This window comes from Meles meles, chromosome 18 (genome assembly GCF_922984935.1).
Source record: "Meles meles chromosome 18, mMelMel3.1 paternal haplotype, whole genome shotgun sequence".
Lineage (NCBI taxonomy): Eukaryota > Metazoa > Chordata > Mammalia > Carnivora > Mustelidae > Meles > Meles meles.
The window spans coordinates 51,870,364-51,887,182 of NC_060083.1; the positions used below are offsets into that span (position 1 = coordinate 51,870,364).

At 38.4% G+C, this 16,819-nt stretch overlaps 1 protein-coding gene across 1 annotated transcript in view; it reads left to right on the forward strand.

Annotated features, from left to right (window-relative positions):
• CEP112 (centrosomal protein 112) overlaps positions 1-16,819 on the forward strand; it is a 409,934-nt gene that overhangs the window by 67,156 nt on the left and 325,959 nt on the right. Inside the window, exon 9 of the mRNA XM_045984701.1 lies at positions 16,693-16,779. Coding sequence (XP_045840657.1) covers positions 16,693-16,779 — 87 coding nt within the window. The remainder of the gene's footprint in view (positions 1-16,692; positions 16,780-16,819) is intronic.

Consider the following 16,819-nt stretch of genomic DNA (forward strand, 5'->3'; position numbering starts at 1 on the left):
AAATAAAGGCAGCCAATATTTCAAAGTATGACATTTTCTGCTTTATAGAAAACTCGTAGTTTGTCGAGTTTTTCTCTCCATCAGAATAAATCTTGCTCTTTTTGCATATTTTATTCCTTTTGATATGATTGTGGTAGTTGATCAACATTAAAGCTTTTTTTTTTTTAAAAGATTTTATTTATTTATTTGACAGAGAAAGATCACAAGTAGGCAGAGAGGCAGGCAGAGAGAGAGAGAGAGAGGGAAGTAGGCTCCCTGCTGAGCAGAGAGCCCGATGCGGGACTTGATCCCAGGACCCTGAGATCATGACCTGAGCCAAAGGCAGCGGCTTAACCCACTGAGCCACACAGGTGCCCCAACATTAAAGCTTTGAAATGACATTAAAAGGAGTTCGTTGGTATTTTAAAATATGTAGCTGATACCTGTTTAAATAACTTCAATACATTTTTTCCTTACAAATTCATTAATAGTTATTATGCCATTTTATTTTGGTATTGTATGGATTTCAGTATCAAATGTTTAAAGTTTGCACCTGCAAAACTGCTAATCGTAAAAATACCATTCTGAGTAAGAAATTTGCTCTTCTGTAAGAGTCAGTGTTGAATGCCTGAGTGAATAGACTGGTAAGCATTCCTTGTTTTCTTTAAAAAAAAATAACATTGGGGGATAGGAAAAGAGTAAATGAAACAAGATGGGATCGGGAGGGAGACAAACCATAAGAGACTCTTAATCTCACAAAACAAACAGGGTTGCTGGGGGGAGGTTGTAGGGAGAGGGTGGTGGGGTTATGGACATTGGGGAAGGTATGTGCTATGGGGAGTGCTGTGAGGTGAGTAAACCTGGCGATTCACAAACCTGTACCCCTGGGCTAATAATACATTATATGTTAATTAAAAATTAAAAATTAAAAAATAATACAAAGAACAACAACAACAAACAAACCCTTAATTCAAAGCTCGTGAGTATTTAGTTAAATAAAATGACAATGGTAATTGTCCTAAAATTTAACTAGTTATACTGTAAGTGGGATATTTTTAAACCCAAGGAAATTCTCTAATCCTAAGTGAGCACCTTCATCAGTTTTATTCACTTAGAAAGAACGTCCAACCTCAGAGCTATTCTTTGAAGCACATACTGCAGAGAAAATGAAGCCAAATGGACTTTCTAAATAAAATTTCCTAAGGTCTAAATACAAATTTATAAAATTCTCTTAAAAATAGCCTGGGGGCATGTCCTGTAGAGAGGGAGGTGATCCATTTTCAGATCCTTTGCTTTGGCAGTAGGTTGTCCGTGGAATGTCTTGTCACACACGCCTCGTGTTCGTGGCATCGTCTCAATCTCTTGCTGGTTGTATGCTTCTTTTTCTAGAAGCGGGTGGTTTAGCCCTGAGGAGTTGGTTCAAGTAATTGAGTGGAACTTCCGGTCCTTTTGCGCAGGGGACTTGGTCAGAGGAGGTAAAGCTCTCCTCTTTCCACTTACCCCAACTGATTCTTTTAAGATATTTTTGAAGGGGCAAATGGCTTAGACAGGTATGTTGGTTTCAAACCTAACTCCTTTTACATCAGAGAATTGATAGATGATAACACGTTGAACAATGGCTGATCTTAGAAATAGGGTGAAAGTCCTTGCGTTTTTTTTTTTTTTAAAGATTTATTTATTTGACAGAGAGAAATCACAAGAGAGGCAGGCAGAGAGAGAGGAAGGGAATCAGGCTCTCCGCTGAGCAGAGAGCCCGATGTGGGACTCGATCCCAGGACCCCGAGATCATGACCTGAGCTGAAGGCAGCGGCTTAACCCACTGAGCCACCCAGGTGCCCCAGTCCTTGCGTTTCTTACGCATTGCTTTCAGCAGGGCTTCTCTGCCAACTCTCCTTAATGGCTCCGTCTTCTTACTTGACATCGAAAATTCTATAATTTAGGCTCAGTTTTTCACTTGTCTAATATTTAAAACTTAATTTTAACATATACATACTTGTGTACTTATATGTCTGCATAAGTATTGTGCACAAAGAATACAAATGGGACTACAAATTTTAATTATTTTATTCAGCAAATGTGATGAGAAAAGCCCCTAAAACTTAGATTTCAGGTCCAGGAAAGAAGGAAAGAAAGTACAGTGCAAACCAACTGCAGGCCATGTTGAATACAAAGTGTTACAAGGTATACTGAGGAAGGAAAAGTTGCTGTTTTCTGGGAAGTCTGAGGAAGATTTCATGGAGGGAATGACATTTGAGCCATGAGATGTGAAAAGGCAAAGAAGACATGGAGGCAGGAAGCCAGAGTGTATGTTTAGCTGCAGCTTGTAGACCTCCTGGCTGATGGTACAGGGAAAAGAAAAGAAGAGGGGGGTGTGGTAAAGTGACACATATATGCTGTTGCCAAGGCAAGGCCCAGGGAACTACTGAAGTTTCGACCTCACCTTGAATATCGTGACTTGGGGATGTTGAGGGTCAGGGACAAGGAGGAGTAAAGATAAGGGAGTTATTTATATGTAGTGACTATTATTTTGTATCGAATGTTGAATTGTACTAGAACAACCAACAGGAGTTAGCTAGGAGGTGGTGGAAAATAGGAAAGACCTGAGTCCTGGAGATGGACGGTTGTGACTCACCTGCATGGGAGATTAGAGCTCAATCTGGATAAAATACCCAAAGGCAGAACTTGTACAGGAATATACTTGTCAGGATATAAAATCAATGCACAGAAATCAGTTGCATTTCTATATACCAACAACAAGACAGAAGAAAGAGAAATTAAGGAGTCAATCACGTTTATAATTGCAGCCCAAACCATGAGATAACTAGGAATAAACCTAACCAAAGAGGCAAAGAATCTATACTCAGAAAACTATAAATACTCATGAAAGAAATTGAGGAAGACACAAAGAAATGGAAAAATGTTCCATGCTCATGGATTGGAAGAACAAATATTGTGAAAATGTCTATGCTACCTGAAGCAATGTATATGTTTAATGCAATCCCTATCAAAAATACAATCAATTTTTTTTTCAAAGAAATGGAACAAATAATCCTAAGATTTATATGGGCCCAGAAAAGACCTCAAATAGCCAGAGGGATGTTGAAAAAGAAAGCCAAAGTTGGGGCATCACAATTCCACACTTCAAGCTCTACTACAAAGCTGTCATCATCAAGACAGTATGGTACTAGGGCACTTGGTGGCTCAGTGGGTTAAGCCTTTGCCTTGGGCTCAGGTCATGACCTCATGAGATCGAGCCCCACATCAGGCTCCCTCAACAGGGAGCCTGCTTCCTACCACCCCCCGCCTGCCTCTCTGCCTACTTATGATCTCTGTCCAAAGAAAAAAGACAGTATGGTATTGGCACGAAAACAGACACATAGATCAATGGAACAGAATAAAGGGCCCAGAAATAGACCCTCAACTGTATGGTCAACTAATCTTTGACAAAGTAGGAAAGAATGTCCAATGGAAATAAGATAGTCTCTTCAACAAATGGTGTTGGGAAAATTGGACAGCCACATGCAGAAAAATGAAACTGGACCATTTCCTTACACCACACACAAAAATGGACTCAAAATGCCTGAAGACCTCCATGTGAGAAAGGAATCCATCAAAATCCTTGAGGAGAACACAGGCAGCAACCTCTTCGACTTCAGCCACAGCAACTTCTTCCTAGAAACGTCGCCAATGGCAAGGAAAAGGGCAAAAATGAACTATTGGGACCTCATCAAGATCAAAAGCTTTTTTTAAAAAGTATTTTATTTATTTGACAGAGAGAAATCACAACTAGGCAGAGAGGCAGGCAGAGAGAGAGGAAGAAGCAGACTCCCCATGGAGCAGAGAGCCCGATGCGGGTCTTGATCCCAGGACCCTGAGATCATGACCTGAGCCGAAGACAGAGGCTTTAACCCACTGAGCCACCCAGGCTCCCCAAGATCAAAAGCTTTTACACAGCAAAGGAAACAGTTAACAAAACCAAAAGACAACTGACAGAATGGGAGAAGATATTTGCAAACAACATATCAGATGAAGGACTAGTATCCAAAATCTATAAAGAACTTATCAAACTCAACACCCAAAGAACAAATAATCCAATCAAGAAATGGGCAGAGGACATGAACAGACATTTCTGCAAAGAAGACATCTAGTTGGCCAACAGACACATGTCACTTGGCATCAGGAAATACAAATCCAACCACAATGAGATACCACTTCACACAAGTCAGAATGGCTAAAATTAACAAGTCAGGAAACGACAGATGCTGGCGAGGATGCGGAGAAAGGGGAACCCTCCTACACTGTTCATGGGAATGCAAGCTGGTGCAGCCATTCTGGAAAACAACAAGGAGGTTCCTCAAAAAGTTGAAAATAGAGCTACCCTTCGACCCAGCAATCACACTACTGGGTATTTACCCTAAACATACAAATGTAGTGATCTGAAGGGGCATGTGCATCCAAATGTTTATAGCAGCAATGTCCACAATAGCCAAACTATGGAAGGAACCTAAATGTCCATCGACAGATGAATGGATAAAGAAGATGCGGTGTGTATATATATATATGTATATATATATGTATATATATATATATATATATATATATATACATATATATATATACACAATGGAATACTATGCAGCCATCAAAAGAAATGAAATCTTTCCATTTGTGACAATGTGGATGGAACTAGAGGGTATCATGCTGAACGAAATAAGTCAACCAGAGAAAGACAATTATCATATGCTCTTCCTGAGTGAGGAAGTTGAGAAGCAAAGTGGGGGGTTTGGGGGTAGGGAAGGAAAAAATGAAACAAGATGGGATCAGGAGGGAGACAAACCATAAGAGACTCTTGCAGGGGGGAGGGAGGTAGGGAGAGGGTGGTGGGGTTATGGACATTGGGGAGGGTATGTGCTATGGTGAATGCTGTAAAGTGTGTAAACCTGGCGATTCATAGACCTGTACCCCCGGGGCTAATAATACATTATATGTTAATAAAAATAAAAAAAATTAAAAAAATCACCAGAGGCAAGTGTTGCCCTATAGTGAAGGCAACTGCGGGGCTGACAGAAGAATGGCGGAGACAGAGAAACCCTCTCTGAGGAGCAAGAGGAGAACCACAACAGCAGAGTCGCAGAAGCTGAGGAAAAATGATGATCCTCCTGCAAATCACTAAAAACAAAAGCATGGATTTTGCCCTTAGAATTGGTGATCAAAGGGCTTTTGGAGTAAGGATGACAATTATGTCACATTGTGAACTTTGAGATTGCAGTTTTAATGCAGGGTGGAAGACATTCTTAAGGGAAGAAGTGGAAGTACAGAATGTGGAATATATGCACTATGAAAAGGTCATTAGTTAAAAAGAGGGAAAAAAGAAAAAATGAGTGATAGTTTGTGGGGAAAGCTCAGATATTGAAAGAGCAATTTCTGCCGGTGTCCTTCAAATGGGATTAAAAAAATTAAATATTAATTTGATTAATCTATTAAATATCATGAGGAAGATGTGTGTAAAGTACTAAATGATCTAAAAAAGGTAGGAGCTCTTAATCTTAAAACATTAAAAGTTTTTAGGGAACAGAAAATCAGCACGTTTTAGACTGTCAGTGGCTTATGGGTTATGTGCCTGTCCCTCCTCTCTTCCCTAGTTATGCCAGTTTTTCTGTCCCAAGCAAACATTTCTCATTAAAGCCATAAGACTATTTATTTAGAAAGCATCTTGTGTTTTTTTTTTTTTTTTTCTAGCAGAGGGAGAGAATCTCAAGCAGGCGCCACTCTCAGGGCAGAGCCAGATCAGGGCTTGATCTCAGGACCTTGAGAACATGAGCTGAGACAAAATCAAGAGTTGGGCGCTTAACTAACTGAGCCACCCAGGCGCCCCTTACTCTCATAGTTAACCCTCAGCTTTATTTAGCTTGTGTTCATTAGCTGGACCCAGACTGCTGAGTATGAGTCAGGCTGTATACTTCTATAGCTGGGTGACCTTGAGCAGCTACCTCTTTGTGCTTTAGTTTTGCCATTTGTAAAAAGGAGATGGTAAAAGTACCCACTCGCAGATGCCACTGTGAGGATGACATGAAATAATGAAACAAGCCATATAAATTTTTAGGATCAAAGCCTTGCAAGTTGTTTTATTTTTAAGTTTTATTTTATGAACATAGAATGGATTATTTGCTTCAGGGGTATAGTTCTGTGAATCATCATCTTACACCATTCACAGCCCTCACCATAGCACATACCCTCCCAGTGTCCATCACCCAGACACCCCATCCCTCCCACCCACACCCCCCAGCAACCCTCAGTTTGTTTCCTGAGATTAAGAGGCACTTATAGTTTGTCTCCCTCCCCCAGATATTTCTGCAGAGCTTTGCAAGTTTTATGTAATCAGTCATGTGTTTGTTGTTTTTCTGCTTCTGTAATTTTTTCTTTTCACTCCTTTCTGCTGCTGCTACTGAAATTGATAACTACAGATGGTCCTTGACTTAAGTCAAGGTTCGACTCAATGGTTTGACTTACGCTTTTTCGACTTTATGGTGGTGTTAAAGCGATACACATTTGGTAGAAATCATACTTCAGATTTTGAATTTAGCTCTTTTCTTGGGCTGTATGCGGTGCAATCATCTCTTATGATGCTGGGCAGTAGTGTTCTGTTGCATGAATATGCCATAATTTGTTTATCCATTGATATTTTAATCACTCTTTGGTTTGTTTTCAGTTTTGGCTGTTATTAATAAGGCTACCAGGAAAATTAATGTACAAGTTTTTGGTTCACTTATGTTTTTAGTTCTCTTGGATAAAACTGCTAAACTGCTTTCCAAGTAGTTGTACAATTTTGTACTCCTATCAGCAATGCCTGAGAGTTCAAGTTGTTCCATATCCTCTCCACCACTTGATATTGTCAGTTAAAAAGTTATTTTAATTTGAACAGAGCTATAAACAGCAAAGAAATTGAATCAGTAATCAAAAGTCTCCCAACAAACAAAAGTCCAGGGCAGATGGTTTTCCAGGGGAATTCTACCAAACATGTTTTTTAAAAAAAATTTGTTTTTAATTTATTTGAGAGCAAGCGAGCATGGGAGCACAAGTGGGAGGGGGAGTAGAGGGAGAGGGAGAAGCAGACTGCCCGCTGAGCAGGGAGCCCAACACAAGGCTCAGTCCCAGGACCCTGAGATCATGACCTGGGCAGAAGGAAGACGCTTAACTGGCTGAGCCACCCAGGCGCCACTTTACCAAACATTTAAAGAAGAGTTAGGCTTATAACAAATCCAAAGAGTTAGAAGATCTGTACTCTGAAAACTATAGAGCACTTATGAAAGAAATTGAAGGTGATACAAAGAAATGGAAAAATATCCCATGCTCATGGATTGGAAGAAGAAATATTTTTAAAATGTCTGTGCTACTCAAAGGAGTCTTCACATTTAATGCAACCCCTTTCAAAACACCAGCAGCATTTTTCACAAAGCTAGAACAAACAATCCTATAATTTGTATGGAACCACAAAAGACCCTGAATAGCCAAAGCAATCTTGAAAAAGAAGAGCAAAGCTGGAGGCATCACAATTTCAGACTTCAAACTGTATTAGTATTGCAAAGCTGTAGTTATCAAGACAGTATGGTGGCAGAAAAACAGACATAGATCAATGGAACAGTATAGAAAACCCAGAAATGGGTCCACAACTATGGGGCCAACTAATCTTCGACAAAGCAGGAAAGAATACCAAATGGGAAAAAAATCTCTTCAACAAATGGTGTTGGGAAAACTGGATAGCCACATGCAGAAGAATGAAACTGGACTGATTTCTTACACCAGACACAAAAATAAATTCAAAATGGGTGAAAGACCTAAATGTGAGATAGGAAACCATCAAAATCCTAGAGGAGAACATAGGCATCAACTTTTTTTTTTCTTTTTTTCAAAGTAGGCTCTACATCTAGCGTGGAGCCTACCATGGGGCTTGAATTCAAGACCCTGAGATCAAAGCATGAGCTGAGATCAAGAGATTGATACTTAACTGACTCAGCCACTCAGGCACCCCTGACTGTAACCTCTTTGACCTTGGCCATAGCAACTTCTTACTAGACATGTCTCTGGAGGTAAGGAGACAAAAATGAACTATTGGGATTTTATTAAAATAAAAACCTTGTGCACAGTGAAGGAAACAATCAACAAAACTTAAGAGGCAGCCTATGGAATGGGAGAAGATATTTGCCAATGACGTATCTGATAAAGGGTAGTGTCCAAAATGCAAAGAATTTATCAAACCTAACACCCCCAAAAGTCCCCCAAAATGACAAATAATCAAAAAACAAATAATTCAGTTAAGGATTGGGCAGAAGATAGGAATAGGCCTTTTTCCAAAGACACAAAGATGGCTAACAGAGATATGAAAAGATGCTCAACATTACTCGTCATCAGGGGAATGCAAATCAAAACCATGATGAGATACTGCTTCACACTTCTCAGAATGGCTAAAATTAACAACGTGGGAAAAACAGATGTTGGCGAGAATTTGAAGAAAAGGGAACCTTTTCACACTATTGGTGGAAATGCAAACTGGTACAGCCAATCCAGAAAACAGTATGGAGGTTCCTCAAAATGATAAAAATAGAACAATCCTACAACCCAGCAATTGCACTACTAGGATTTACCCAAAGGATACAAAAGTACTGATTCGAAGGGACACATGTACCCTGATGTTTATTATCAACAATATTTTTATTATATATTATTATATATTATATATATATATTATTATTATCTATTATTATCAACAATATTCAAATTATGGAAAGAGCCCAAAAGTCCGTCCACTGATGAATGACTATGTCACACACACACAGACACACAGACACACACACACACACATGAATATTACCCAGCCATCAAAAATTGTGAAATCTTGCCATTTTCACCAACATGGTTAGAGTTAGAATGTATTATGCTAAGGGAAATAAGTCAGTCAAAGAAAGACAAATACCCTATGATTTCATTCATATGTAGAACTTAAGAAACAAAACAGATGAACGTAGGGGAAGTTGTAAAAAAAAAAGAGAGGGAGGAACACCTTAGGAGACTCTTAATGACAGAGAACAAACAGGATTGCTAAAGGGGAGGTTGATGGGCTACGGGCTGGATGGGTGGTAGGGATTAGGAAAGCACTTGTTATGATGAGCACTGGGTGTTATACGTAAGTGATGAATCACTAAATTTTACTCCTGAAACCAGTATTACACTGTATGTTAACTAGAATTTAAATAAAAAGTTAAAAAAAAAGATCTATTGATATACAATGCCAACTTAATTAAAATTTCTGAATAAAATTTCCAGTACCCTTTTACAGATTAAGAGTCCTGTAGGAAATAACAATAAATAATCTAATAACATAAAGATATAGATTTGTTTTATGAGCTTGGGTAAATATGAAAAAGTCATACTTTTAAAGACATCTGTCTATGGTATGTGAAAGCAACAAAAACTAGATTAACTAAAATTCCAGAATGAGAACTATCTTGAAACATACCGTTAGGTTGCCGTTAAGAAAAATTATTTTAGCCCATTGAAGTTGTATCTCATTGTAGTTTTAAAAAATAATATTAGACTTTATTTTTTTAGAACAGTTTCAGGTTTAGAAAAATTAAGTCCCTATTATTACCATCATATTGTATCAGTATGGTACAGTAGTTAGAACTGATGAACCAGTTTTGATAGGTTAGTATTAACTAAAGTCCATGAATCACTTGGATATCTCTTCTTTGGGTTAGATATATATAGTTCTCTAGGTTTTGACAAATGCATAAGGTCGCATATCCACCATTATAGTATCGTATATAATAGTATACCCTAGAAGTCTTCCCTTCTCCATTTCTTCTTCTCTCCCTTTCTCCCCTGGTACCATTGATCTTTTTACTATCTCTTTGATTTTGCCTTTCCTGGAATGTCAGGAAGTTGGCCTTTCACTTGAGATTGGGCATGTTCAGGGTGGTATGGCCATAGACCAGATGGGTGGCCTTTCAGAAGGACTTCTAATTAGCAATGTACTTAACGTTTCCTCCATGTCTTTTTCTGGCTAGATGTCATGGTTGTTCTAATTTGTGTTTTCTGATGGCTAATGATAATATCTTTTCATATGCTTCTGGCCCATTTTTATATCTTTTTATGTGAAGTATTTGTTTAATGCTATCACATTTTTTAAGGATTTATTTGTTTTAGAGAGAGAGAGAGAGAGAAAGCCCAGGGGGAGGGGCAGAGGGAGAGAGAGTCCCAAACAGACCGCATTGCCGACAGAACTTGACAATGGGCTTCATCTCACAACCCTGAGATCACGACCTGAGCCAAAACCGAGTTGGGTGCCCGACTGACTAAGCCACCCAGCTGCTCCTCATGCTATTACATTTTAAAATAAATTTAACTTAAAGTAAAATAAAATTATTTTATTCAAAATAAATAAATTTAAAATAAAAAGTTATTTGCCATTTTATTAAGTTCTAAGAGCTCTTTTTATGTTCTGGACACAATTATATTTTATATTCTAGATACTTTTTATATTCTGGATACAAATTATATTTTTCTATTCTGTATACAAATGGGAATTTTGTTATTTGATAGATACATAAGCAGGAAGTCTTAATATTGCTAGGATGAATTCCTGTATCACTATAAAATATCCCTCCTATCTTTTCTTATAGTTTCTTGGTTTGTGTGGCATATCTTTTCATGCTCTTTAATTTTTGTGTCTTTATGTTTAAAACAGATCAGTTGTAGACAGCATATAATGGGGTCATTCTTTAAAAATGTAGTCTGTCTCTGTCATTTATTAGAGTGGTTAGTTCATTTAAATTTAATGTAATTATTGATATAGCTGGTTGGTTTTCAATGTACTTTCTTGGTATTTGTTTCCACTGGTACCTTATTTTTTCCACTCCTTTGTTGTCCTATTTTCATTTATTCATTTAAAAACTAGTGGGGTGGAGAGGGATGGGTGGCTGGTTTAGGGACACTGGGGAGTGTTTGTGCTATGGGGAACACTGTGAATTGGGTACGACTGATGGATCACAGACCTGTGCCCCTGAAGCAAATAATACATTCCATGTTCATAAAAAAAGTTATTTCATTTAAATTTTTCTATTGAATTCCTCATTATATATGCTTTGATATTTTTCTTTATTGGTCATTGTAGAGCTAAAAATGTGCTTCCTGCCCCTGTCAGAGTCTGTGCACGGTCAATACAGAACCACCTCCCTCTGGACTTCCCCTGTTGCAAATCTAATAATTCAGAAACAGTATCATGCGGTTTAAGCCTCATTCTCTGTGCTATCGTTGACACAGGTCTACATACATTAAACCCCACCTTCCAGTGTTGTCAGTTTTGCACTAAATAGTTGTCTTTGGAGGGAATAGGAGAAGAGAGAACAGCTCTTCTTCTTTTTTTTTTTTTTTTTTTGTTTTTTAAAAAATATTTTATTTGATAGAAATCACAAGTAGGCAGAGAGGCAGGCAGAGAGAGAGGAATGGAAGCAGGCTCCCCGCTGAGCAGAGAGACCAATGCGGGGCTCGATCCCAGGACCCTGAGATCATGACCTGAGCTGAAGGCAGAGGCTTTAACCCACTGAGCCACCCAGGTGCCCCGAGAGAACCGCTCTTCTGTATGTGTCCACTCATCTACTCCTCCAGGTCCTCTTCTTTCTTTCAAAACTGGGTTTGTATCTGGTATAATTTCCTTTCGTCCTCAGGAACATCTTTTATTATTTCTTGTAGTGCAGTTCTCTGGTGACAACTCCTGTCAGCTTTCCTTTTATCTGGAATGATTTTTTTTCCTTCCTTTTCAGCACGTCTGAGATATTATTCCTTTGTCCTCTGGCCTCTATTGTTTCTCATGAGGAGTGAGCAGTCATTCTTGTTATTGTTCCCCTGTAGATCATGTCTCTTTTCTTCTGGCTGTTGTTAAAGTTTTCTCTTTATCTTTGGTTTTCAGCAGTGTGACTGTAATGCGCCTAAATGTTTTCTCAGAGTTCACGGAGCATCTTGGATCTCTAAGTTAGTCTTTATTTTTTTCTCAAACTTGGGAAGTTCTTGGCCATTATTTCTTTAAGTCACTTCCCTCTTCAGGTATATTAGACTCTTCGATTTTGTTCCACAGCTGCCCGAAGTTTTGTTCATTTTTCATTAATTCTTTAATTTTTTTTCCCTCTCAGTCATTGGATTAGATCATTTCTATTGGTGTGTCATCAAATTTATAGACACTTTCTTCTGCCATCCCAAAGGTATTGCTAAGCTTATCTAGGGATATTCCCCCCCTCTCAGTTGTTATAATTTTCTATTCTGGAATTTCTACTTGTTTCTTTTTATAATTCCATGACGCTGCTGAGATTCCTTATCTGTTCTCTCATTAAAATGAATACTTAATTTTTTGAATATATTTTCCTTTAGTTCTTTGCAGTATTTATATTAACTGCTTTAAAGTCTTATGTGCCCAGTAGGTTCCTCTTGGGCCTTATTAGCTCCTTTTACTTATTTGTTCTTGCCTATAGACAACATTTTTCTTTTTTTCATGTTTATTAATTTCTGTGTATAAGACATTGTCATTGTGGATGATACATTTTGGAGACCTCCAGATTCTGTGGTCTTCTGCCATACAATGGTGATTTTCATTGTTGTTGTTCTTACAGGCTGTTCAAGTATTGGTCAGTTAGCTCTAACTTGTGTAAACTTGACTTTACATTCTATTAAGGCAAAAATGTAGAAAGCAGAAGGTATTTCCCAAATCCTCCAGCATGGTGGGAATCTAATCTACAATCTCTGTCTCTTCTGAAGATCTTATAAAGGCTTGCTTTTAGACTTTACTGGGTAGGTTTAGGATAAGCCTTAAGTGTGGCTTTAAGTGGATGGGGAGGTCTTCCCAAGTTGTTAGAAAGCTGTCTTCAGTTTGCTTGGGCTGGGCCTTCAGTGTCTCACAGCACCGTGTCATCTGGCGTCTGTTGTATTTCCTACTTTAGAGCCGCCCAGCTGTGTTATTTACCCAGTGCGTGCACCTGGTGTACCAGATGCACACACATTCCCTCCCCATGCTCAAGGGCTGGCAGGGCTCCTGCTGGCAGTTTCCCATGTTCCTGGTGCCCTTTACTTAAGATTCCAGCTTCTTCAACTGTCCTGAACTCTGACCTTCGCCTTCCCAGTTCAGTAGAGCTTTGGGGCTCCACTTGGACGGTGCTTGTGCCCATGCAGAGAGCCAGAACGATAGTGGGACTCAGCTTAGGAGGATGGCAGTATCACACCGCCTGTTTCCTGATACCTGGGAATGGTCACCTCCTGTATTTCATCCCATTTTGTGCTTGTTAACACTGGGGGGTAAGTTCGGTACTAGTTACTCCATTATAACCTGAAGTAGACCTCCGTGGTTCTTCAGTTTGAAATTGATAGTGTATATACTGAGCCCAGTTAAAGAAAACTTAACTGTTGTCTGGAATAGACTTACGGGAACAGGGGGTCAAACAAATTAGAAGTGCTGTATTCAGTCTTTTAATTTCAGTCTTTGTGTTAAATTAAGCAAGGCTGTTTACTCTCTTTCCATATGCATATGGTATATGTATGTAGATGTGCATAGATGTATGCATATCTATATATCTGTGTCTTGTGTCCTGTATTGTCTTTATATTCTATACTAGTAAAACTGCTTCTGTATTCTAATCCTGATCATTTGTCATGAATCATGCCCCTGAGTACAGGCAGAAATATAGAACTATTTTTTGGGTGTAAAGGTAAGAGTTTCCAGAAAGAGATACTCCTTTATTATTATTATTTTAGGATGGCAGTAGAGAAACTGTCTATTTAATAGTAACCTGATGATAACTTGTTCTCTCTCTTAACCAAGTTATCAAATGCTACATTGGCTATATTGGGACAAACCATCCTCTTCCTGATAAGATGGAATGAAAAAGGACACAACATCACATTAGGTGAATCTTGCCAAAATCTAGTAAATCTAATGATCAGGAAACATCAGACAAATCCAAACTGAGGGACCTTCAGTGATTCGCTGTACTCTTCTAAAGTGTCAAGGTCAAGAAACACAAAGAAAGGCTGCCCTAGATTAAAGGACATACAGTTGATATGTTACTTAAGGGCAATGTGTGATCCTGAATTGGATCTTGGAATGGGGAAAAAAAATACCTACAAATGGCATTATTGTGATAACTGATAAAGCTTGACTATAGACTGTGCATTAAGTAATATTATTGTATTGTTACATTTTCTGATTTCGATAATGGCTGTGGTTACGGAAGATGGCACCTATATTTTTTAAGGAAATATGCACTGAAGTTTTTAGGGACGAAGGAGCATGGTATCTCTAGCTTTCTCACAAAGGGTTCAGAAAGTAGGTTTATGTATGTCTCTAAGTAGATACAGATATTAAAAATGATAAAGCACATTAGGCAAAATATAAACCCTTTGTGAATCTGGGTAAAGGGATATGGGAACTCCTTGTACTGTATTGTAACTTTTCTTTATGTTTAATATTATACCAAAGTAAAAATTATAGCAGAAAAGTCAAATTTAGATATATCTCTGCGGTTGCAAGAACAGAGATCCATTGAGCTTCCCTGAAATAAAAAGGAATACAAAAACCTTCGAATTCAAGGGCGCTTACTGTCATGGACACTATTAGGGCCTGAGTTTGCTTACTTGACATTGAAGATACTATAGGGTTTCTGGTCTTTGCTATGTTGATGTATGTGGTTTGCTCTCTTCTCTGTAATGGATTCCTTTACTTTCTCTCAGTTGCTGCCCCTCTAGAACTTGTTTGTTCCTCAAAGTCGCTAACTTGCTGCCCTAGGTCACATTCTTGAGAGAGAGCATCAGAACAATTATTCTCCAATTAATGGATTGGTTAAGCATGTGTCAGGTGTTTATTCCTAATATGGTCAACCAAGATTGAAGTGGAACAGACAGGAGGAGGGGGTTTGGATTATGGCAACATAATTCCATGGCATTTAGGGCTGCCCGTCAGAAGCAAAGGGTATGACAAATTCTCTCAAAGGTGTTGGGGAAATATATGGACATGAACTGTGTCTCCCATATCTGCCCAGCTTGCTTCTACTGCTTTTTGAGTTTAATTACTTTTTAAAAGACTCCTACAATGCTTCTGTTGAGGATCTTCACACGGACTTGGATCACCCAGTCCGCTTTCTGCTAAAATGAAGAAGTAACAAAGGGAGTTAGAGGCAAAAGAATGGAAACATTCACAGTCTCTTCCTTGTGTGTAGTAAATGGATGCCTGCTTTCCTCTCCACCACTCATTGTTTAAAAAATCATGAGACTGTTAACTTTTGTTTGTGAAAGTTTTAAATTTCATTTTATTGTGTTGGCTTGATCATGCATGTTTCTCTTAAGTTCAGATTCATTACTTTTTTGAAATAGCAATTGAAACATATAAAGTGTATTTCAGAAATTTTAAGAGAGTATTTTGACAGGACATTTGTAATATTTTAAAAGAAAATTTTCCTGAAGGTTGTAAACTAATTTTTTTTGAGTACCTACTTTTTGCCAAACATTGTCCTGAGTATAGTTACTTAAACGATATCATTGAAAATAAGCTTCACAGCTCATTGAGGTAAGGGTAATTAATCTTAACTAGCACAAGATGAAATAGAATCTCAAAATGGTGACTTGCCCAAAGTCACAACAGTTAATGTAATGGGATTAGAATTCGAAATAGAAATGAGGTCTGTCAGACACCAATGTATATACTCTTTCAAAGGGTAAGGAATCAGGTGGTCAAACACATTTACATTTGAGATAATCAATTCCATATTTTTCATCTTAAAACCTGTCACTATTATTCTTTTAATTTTGAGATGTGCCCATTATTAACAAGGATTTGTTACATTTAGGCTGGCTTCACTCAGAACACTGTATAGTAGGTGTTGGTTTGATAAGGATAGGAGTCGTTAATGAATTCTCAAAAGGACATCAAGTTCCTTCCTTGAAGTAGTCAGGGTCTACGATTCCAGGAGACAGAAAATCTGTTCAGAGAAATGTGTGATGATCAGTCATATGCCATGATTGTGGACATCCACTCTCAAATGGTCATATTTAGGGGCACCTGGGTGGCTCAGTGGGTTAAAGCCTCTGCCTTCGGCTCAGGTCATGATCCCAGGGTCCTGGGATCGAGCCCCACATTGGGCTCTCTGCTCAACAGGAAGCCTGCTTCTCTTCCTCTCTCTCTGCCTGCCTCTCTGTCTGCTTGTGATCTCTCTCTCTCCGTCAAATAAATAAATAAAATCTTTTTTAAAATGGTCATATTTAAGTATGTAGGTAAATAAGAATAGTTTTAATGAGCATACAAATGTGAGAAAAGAAAAAAGTAAAAAGGTTGAATAGAGGCTCAAAAATAGTAAACAAAGGCTAAACTACTAGTGAATTTAGCAAAATATCAATTTAAGATGACTTCTTTTGAGGGTGGAGTGGGGTGGGGATAAGTGCTGAATCTGTATTTAGTAGTCTCCATTTTGCCTGTGCAGTGAAATTCATTTGAAAATGAGCTTGGAAGTAATCAAAGAATGTAACCAACGTGTTGGTAAGACGATGTGATTGCTAGATCAGTGGCCATAAGAAAAAAGTGGAAAATGATACTTTCACATCAGGAATTCTTTTAACTTAATTGCGAGCTTTTGCCAGAGGGACAAGTATGTTAATAACACCTTCAAAATGTTTTTCTTGAAGTTGGACATAAAAACAAAAATGCTGGAAGCTAAATGTCATGAGGAGAAGCTTAAACTGCAGCAGAAACATGATGCCGACGTTCAGAAGGTAGGGTATCTGCTGGAATGTTCTAGGTCTTGTAACCTTC